The 7,286-nt window shown below is 55.7% G+C and overlaps 1 protein-coding gene across 1 annotated transcript in view; it reads left to right on the top strand.

The window, feature by feature from the left end:
* The first annotated feature begins 452 nt into the window (after window positions 1-452).
* Window positions 453-7,286, top strand: part of DPYSL3 (dihydropyrimidinase-like 3) — a 13,632-nt gene continuing 6,798 nt past the window's right edge. Inside the window, exons 1-6 of the mRNA XM_010180107.1 lie at window positions 453-546; window positions 2,621-2,805; window positions 3,759-3,923; window positions 4,113-4,174; window positions 4,461-4,541; window positions 5,424-5,492. Coding sequence (XP_010178409.1) covers window positions 527-546; window positions 2,621-2,805; window positions 3,759-3,923; window positions 4,113-4,174; window positions 4,461-4,541; window positions 5,424-5,492 — 582 coding nt within the window. The 5' untranslated portion in view covers window positions 453-526. The remainder of the gene's footprint in view (window positions 547-2,620; window positions 2,806-3,758; window positions 3,924-4,112; window positions 4,175-4,460; window positions 4,542-5,423; window positions 5,493-7,286) is intronic.

Raw genomic sequence — 7,286 nt, 5'->3', positions numbered from 1 at the left:
GCTAACAGATGAGAGATATAAATTGTCTTCTTCACTGCAGCTTACTTTGCATGATATTTAGATGATTTAAGGACAAGCCCTTAGTAACAAGCTTGCTGTAAATCCTGGTACGTGGCTTGTGGTGCCTGCAGATGGATGTGCACAATGACCTGGTGTAGGAAGCTTTTGCCTTCTCTCTGTGTGTTTTATGGAACCGTATTTGCTGTGTCCCCAGCAACCCCTCTTTGCACTCACTCTGCCTCGGTGGTGTTTCTGGCAGCAGCTGTTCTGTTCAGAAACTGCCCTGTGAATGTATTTTTTGGGTCCTTGCTCTTGTCCTGCTGTTTCGGGTACCAGTGCAGCTGAGGGTGTTCTGCAGCAGGGCCACTGGGGAGGGCTGTGTGGTGACACAGGAGAGCGCCCAAGGGCCCCGCTGCATCGCCCGCTGCTGACCACGGCTGTGCTCTTCCCTCCGCAGAGCGACCGTCTCCTCATTAAGGGAGGGAGAATAGTCAACGATGACCAGTCATTCTACGCCGACATCTACATGGAGGATGGCCTCATCAAGTAAGCACGGGACTTCTGTGGCGTGTTGTTATCTCCATCTCCTTAGATCAGCCTCAGGCTGGGTGGTGGTAGTGGATGGGGTGTGTACCCAACTTGCCAGCCAGTAGAAGCTGGTAGCCCGCTCTGGTTAAGGCTCTGCTCTCCGCAGTGTGTGCGAGCACATACGTGACTGCCTGACACATTCACGTGGTAACTGCAGTGACTGAGGAGTGTTGCTCTGGTGACTTCATGGCCTGGTGTCCACTGTACAGCAGAGCTGTGCCGACAGCACCAGGGCTGATCTGTGACTCCTGCCTGCCCCGTGTTAGCAGCATCAGCGTGAACCACCCCACACAGGTCCTGTTTGTCAGCACTACTGTGCTGCAGGTCCTCTGCATCCTTCACATTTCCAGGAACTGCAGGCAAAGCTCTGGTTCCCCCAGCTTTCCTGTGTGTTTCAGAGGCACGACAATAACCCAGTTGTTTAAAGGCTGCAGTTCAAATGTGTCAGTGATGTGTCACGCTGGGACCAGCTCCAGGCTGGCTGCGTTGGAAGAACCGGGATCATTTGTAGCAGAGGGACTTGAAAAGGCATTGCCTGCTCTGTGGTAAGGGAAAATACCCAGCCTTCCCGGGGTGTACATTTAAAAATCCAGCCGCAGAGAGGTACTTCAAGCAGTGGCACTGTCCGTTCATGAGGCTGCTTTGAGCTGGTGGACAGGAGCCTTGGTGGTTGGCTGTACTGGTACCCGGGCAGGGAGCAGGGCCAGCTTCAGGCCTTGCTGTGGCACAGACTCCCTGTGTCCTTGGGCAAATTGCTTCGCCTCCATAGTCCGGAGGTCACGGGATTCCATTGCCTTGGAAGTGAAATGCTCTCACAGGTGAGTTCTGGTGAGAATAGAGCGAGCAGGTCAAACCCTCTGGTGATGGATTCATCTCAGGAACAGCAGTGGAAAGAGCTGCTGGTTTATTGCTGTGAGGACACTGGAGCCAGCAGTGCTGCCCACTTTTGTTATGCTGGGGAAAAGACCTGCAGAGTGACCAAGGTTGAGTGAAACGCAGAAATGGAATCTGCTCCTCATTTACCTCCCCAGCGTGCCACGGAAATCAGAAGTTTTCCACTCAAACCAACTTGCCTTTTATCTTGATTTGTCAGGGAAGGCTGAGGAGGGCTTGATGGAAATAGGATTTCTGGAAGAGGAGATTTGGAGGCCGGGTGCTGCATATGGACAGATAAAGGGATTGAGGGGGCGGGGGCAGAGCGAAGGCGTCCTGGGGTCGGGGTGGCCCGGCCTGCGTGGGGCCGGGTCTGTCTGGGGCATGTCCTGGGCTGGAGGGGCACGAGCTCCAGAGGACTCCGGGGTATTTTAGGTTATGAGTAGTTGTATACCGGGATTTTTTAGGTTTCCTGTTTTCAGGAGATGTTTTTAGGTACTTGGGATTTCAGATGCCTTCCCTGCAGCGTGGCCCTGCTGACAGCAAAGGCATCCCTTGGACATAAGGGGACAACGCAAGGGGGTTCCTGGGGAGGGGGCGAGCCCTGTTCCAGGTTGTGGGGGGGCCCAGCTATGCTGTGCACCCTGCGAGCCCCCCAGTGCCTCCCGCCCTTGGGACCCCGGCAGCTGTGGCATTACCCTGGGAAATCATCTTTCTCCGTAAGCTCAGACTTGAGCCTTACTTAAGGTGGGCAGGAGGATGGGGAGAGGTGAGATTAGGGGTGCAGCTTACTGGGCGCAGGGCTGGTGCGGGGTTTGTGAGCATGGCCCGGTGAGCAGGGATGCTCGCAGGGTCCCGAATCCCACGTCTGTGGGCATGGGGTGTCCTGGGTAGCCTCTCACCACACCGCAGAGCAACGCATGCCCATCAGACCCTGCTCTGGAGCCACCACAGCAGCCGCACGGACGGCAGCCACCCCTGGCTCTGCAGATGGTGGGTTCAGGCAGGCTGGACAGTCCTGCGCCTTGTGTCACGGCCGCTCCTCCTCCCCAGCTGGGACCATTTCCGAGGACAGGAGGAGCAGACCCGGGTGAACGTGGATCGTGACAGGGCCGATTTTCCTTGTTGGGGGCTCACCACCCTGGTGTGATATCTTCAGGCAGATTGGAGACAACCTGATCGTCCCCGGCGGCGTCAAAACCATAGAAGCCAACGGGAAGATGGTGATCCCCGGAGGAATCGATGTCCACACGCGCCTGCAGATGCCGTACAGGGGGATGACGGCCGTGGATGACTTCTTCCAGGGGACGAAAGCGGCCCTGGCTGGTGGCACCACCATGATCAGTGAGTGCAACAGGCTCAGAACCTTGCCCGGTTATTTCTTTTTCTCTTTGCTTTTCTCAGTCTTACTCATTTTAAAGGTCCATGGCAGTGTGATTGCTGTCAGTGCAGTACAGAGACTGAGGAGAGGGATGAGTCTTTGGGATCCTTAGTAGTACCACAGTGGTGGGACAGGGCATTTGTGTAGGACCCCTTGCCCCTGCACATCCCATGTTCTGCAGCACTTCATCGCCTGCCCCTGGGACCCCCAAAAAGGAACAATCCATCGGGTTTTTTTTCCCTGTTAAGTAAAAATAGGGCAGCGTGATGCTCAGATGACTGAGCAGAGGAACAGAGCAATGTCCTGGCATCCCGCGCTGCTCGGGATAAACAGTGCCCACGAAAAAGGAAAGGGAATTCCGAGGTCCTTGCGTGGAGACAGCCCCGGCTGTGCCCTGGTTTGAGGCCCAGGTTTTACTGTGGTGTGGGGCACGATGGATGCACTGGGATGCAGGAGCAGCTGCTGATCCTCCCAGTAGGGGACTGGGTTTCCTGCTGTCCCCCACCCGTTCTCCTCCCTGGGCCAAAATAACAATTTGTGTGATATGGACTTGGCACATGGGGATTCGATGGTGGGCAATAAAAGGTGCATTAGTACTGCAGCGTGGGAGGAGGCTGTGTTAATGGGGTGGAAGTGGGGTGAGGAAGGACAAGGCCATTCGGCTTTCAGCTGGTTTCTCAGCAAAGCCTGTAAAAGCACCTGGTCCCGTGCCAAACGCTCCATGTGCTTCCCTGCTGGTAACTGTGCTTGGAGGAACCTGGCACGGCGGGAGGGAGCCCTTGGAGCTGCCCCGAGGAGACGAGCCCGGGCGGTGGGATGTGTGGGGAAGCGGTGGGATGTGCGGGGGTGGTGGGATGTGCGGGAGTGGTGGGATGTGCGGGGAGCCCCTGCCCACCCACCTCGCTGTGCCCCGCAGTGGACCATGTGGTGCCGGACCCCGAGTCCAGCCTGGCGGAGGCGTGGGACCGGTGGCGCGAGTGGGCGGACGGGAAGGCCTGCTGCGACTACGCGCTGCACGTGGACATCCCGCGCTGGAGCGACCACGTCCGCCAGGAGCTGCACGCCATGGTCCAGGAGAAAGGTTTGTTGTGCCCTGTGGCCGGGTGGGGGGAGTCGCATCCCCTTGCTGGGGGGTCCCGGTGGAAGGAGAGCACGGGGTGTCCGTGCTGTTGTCCGTCCTCCCGCTGTCAGGTGCCTGCTGGGATCCTGCGTGGGCGGCAGCCTCAGCGCTGGGGAGAGCCCCCGCTCACCCCTCTCTCCTCTGCCCTAGGAGTCAACTCCTTCATGGTGTACATGGCCTACAAGGATTTGTACCAGATGTCCAACACCGAGGTGAGTCCCCTTGGCCATGTTGATGCGAGGGGCAGGGGGGGACGATGGCCATGGCTGTGGGCATGGTGGGTCTGCCACAGGCCAGGCTGGTCTCTGGCGTGGGGATCACCAAGAGCATCCACTGGTGGCCGTGACCTTTGGAGAGCATCACCCGGCTCGGCCAGAGCTGGTCCTGACACGGGCACACCGGGCCACACCGTGCCCTTGACTCACGTGTGCGGGTGCCAGGGCTGTGCGTGGTACCCGTGTCTCTGCTCTGTCACCGTTTCCTCTTTCTCTGTTTCAGCTGTATGAGATATTCAGCTGCTTGGCAGAGCTGGGTGCCATAGCTCAAGTTCATGCTGAAAACGGGGATATAATTGCACAGGTAACGAGCTGCTTTTCTGCTCTACGGGGACTGAAAACCTATCCCAGGCGGATTCAGTGTGAGGCATTAACAAAAGGACTCTAAAGCTGCATGGACGTCTTTGCAAGATGATCTCTCTGCTGCTCAGCAGCAATATCAAATTCACCAAGATTTTCTGCTGTAAATATGTGGTGCATAAGCGAATCTGAAATAGTGAACTAGCAATTATCTAAATGGAAAGGAGCAGGCCATCAACTACGTTATGTTCACTCCAACCACAGCTCATTTTCGGTGTGGAGAGGCAGACACCTTTGCCTTGCATTAGTCAGCTCAGAGAGGTAGAGTGCACTGAAAAGTGCTGCAGCAAGAGATATTTTGTCCCTGCTGTAAGCAAGGAGCTGGCTGATGGGGCTGGATTTGCGGGGAGATGTTGGGAGGGATGGGGTTTGGTGTCCAGTAGGGTGGGCTGTGCTGGGCCGCTGTCTTGTAATTGGTACAGGATGACAGAAAGTCCCAATGTTTTTATTTTCACTGAGGCAGAGAAGACATTGCTCAGTTATGCTCTGCAACTGCTTGTCTTTTCCTGTCCCTCCTGTTCTTGGGAGCTGAAGGAGTGTGAACCAAGAGGTCATTCCTCCAGCGGCCTCTAGGATCAGTTTATCTTTGGACCTTTTAGAGCTGCAGTGCGCAATTGGCTGACTCTTCACATGACAACAGTGATCAGGGGAAATGACTTGGGTAGAGTTTTCTCTACTTCAGCACCAGCCTAACCACAAAATGCCCCAAAACGATGAGTTGGTAGCACTTCCCAGCGCTGGGAATCGCTTCTTTCTGTCAGGACCGAGTGAAGCATCCACCAGTTGATGGTTTCACAGTCTTGTAATGCCCCTTTTGGTGTCCTAGGAGCAAGCCCGGATGTTGGAGATGGGAATAACGGGCCCTGAGGGCCATGTGCTGAGCAGACCCGAGGAGGTAAGATCATGGCAAAGGCTGTACCAGCCTCACTGCGCTGAAGAGCTCCCCACAAATCACTGCAGGGCTCCGTGTACGTGGAGGGGCCAAGCGAGCATCGTGTGTGTGTGTGTGTGTGTGTGTGCGCGTGTGTGGGTGCCCGTGTGTACGGGCAGCACTGCCGTGGTCACCATTGGCTCAGGACAGAGCGAGCTGCGCATTCGTGACCAGCGCTTTCCAGTCTGGCTCCAGTCTCCCAGCAGAGACCAGGGCTCCCGTGTCTCAAATCGACACAAACGTCTTGTGGCTGTAGCAGCGTCTGGGGCTGGTTTGGGGTATTTGTCTTGTTCTGGTGACTCCGCAGGAGATCCTGGGAAGGATTGCAGGCGTTTTGGCTCCTCTGGACGGTCGCTGCTCGCTCGGTCCCAGGGCTGACAGATTCCAGCCTCTCCTGCTTAATCTCTGCTTAGGGGCTGAAGTGCTTCAAACTCAGACAGACAAAGCCATTGGTGGAAGGAGTGGGAGGGAAGGAGAGAGGGAATTTCCTGGTTACAAATCATTGTCGAGACGCTAATTAGATTACTTCTAATTTTAGCTCACAGGGTATTTTTCTGTTTGGTCTATTAATCTGAGTTGAGTCTAATTTTAGGCAGGTTTTCTTGAGATAGCTTTGATGAGAGGTGCTTTTAACTTTCCACAGCACGTGAAAGAGGAAAACAATAGGAATTTGGTACCACAGCAAAGCTGAGCAGGGGATCTTGGGGACAGATCATCAGTTCACTTAAACTGAAGGTGTAGGAGGCTGACTGTTATGGCTGGTAACAGCACACGCAGCCTGGTGTAATAAATACAGAGCCGATTCTCTTCAAGTATGAGGCTGTAAAGCATGTTCCTGTCCAGGGAGGAGACTCGGTGTCCAGCGCAGTAGATCAGAGACCCTCTGAGGGTAAACTGCCCTGTGTTTTTATGGCTCCAGACCCACTGCTGCTGCTTGGCAAGCTGACCTGCAGTTACGGGATGCTGCGGTTGTGCCGGGATCTGAGAGCTGTCCTGTTGTCATAAGGCAGGACCGTGGCTATTCTCGTCTAGAGCCGGTGAAATGTTGTTGAATGTTTGATCTTGAAATGCCATTAACGCACAGGGCAGCTGAGAGCAGAGCCAGAAGGCTCCGGATGCCGTCCCTTTGGCCAAATCCACAAAGCCTGCAAGCAAAGTGCTGGGAGGGCATCCAAGGCTCTGGGGTCTGCTCTGTCCCAGGGGGACCTCAGCGGGGTCAGCCGCGCTCCTCTGTCAGTGGTGGTGGGGATTTGGCAGGGCAGGGTGGTGCTGCCCCAGGCTGTAACCTGCAGTGAAGGGCATCCAGGGATGGCTCTGCTGGCTCCTGACCACGTGTTAAACCCCCGCAACTACTCGAGTCCATAAGTGTGCTGATAAAAATGTTTTCTTGTTTAAATTTCTGTTTAAAGAGTCTTTAAGCAGAAGAGAAAAAGCCTCTTGCTGTGCAGCAAATAGGCCTGCAGGAGCAGGGGAGGCGTTCGGGTGCGTGTGCCTGGGTGAGTGCTCGGGTGCTCCTGCAGCCCGAAGAGCTGCGCTGGCCCGGCCATGGGCAGTCACTGTGTTCCCCGCTGCTGGCATCCCTGCGTCCCCCGGGAGCTGCCTGAGTGGGAGCTTGTCTTTTTAAGGCTTCTGTTCCGAGCTTCCTCATACCAGAGCTGGGAGCCAAACTGTAGAGCAAAGGCTTGGAGAACCTCTGTGGCTGAGCTGGGGCTGATGTCATGCCCAAAGATATCCCTCGTGATGGAAACACGCTACAGC

Source organism: Mesitornis unicolor, unplaced genomic scaffold (assembly GCF_000695765.1).
Source record: "Mesitornis unicolor isolate BGI_N332 unplaced genomic scaffold, ASM69576v1 scaffold28332, whole genome shotgun sequence".
In the NCBI taxonomy this organism is placed as follows: Eukaryota; Metazoa; Chordata; class Aves; order Mesitornithiformes; family Mesitornithidae; genus Mesitornis; species Mesitornis unicolor.
Note: the sequence above shows the minus strand (reverse complement) of the source record. Positions and strands in the feature narration are given on the sequence as shown.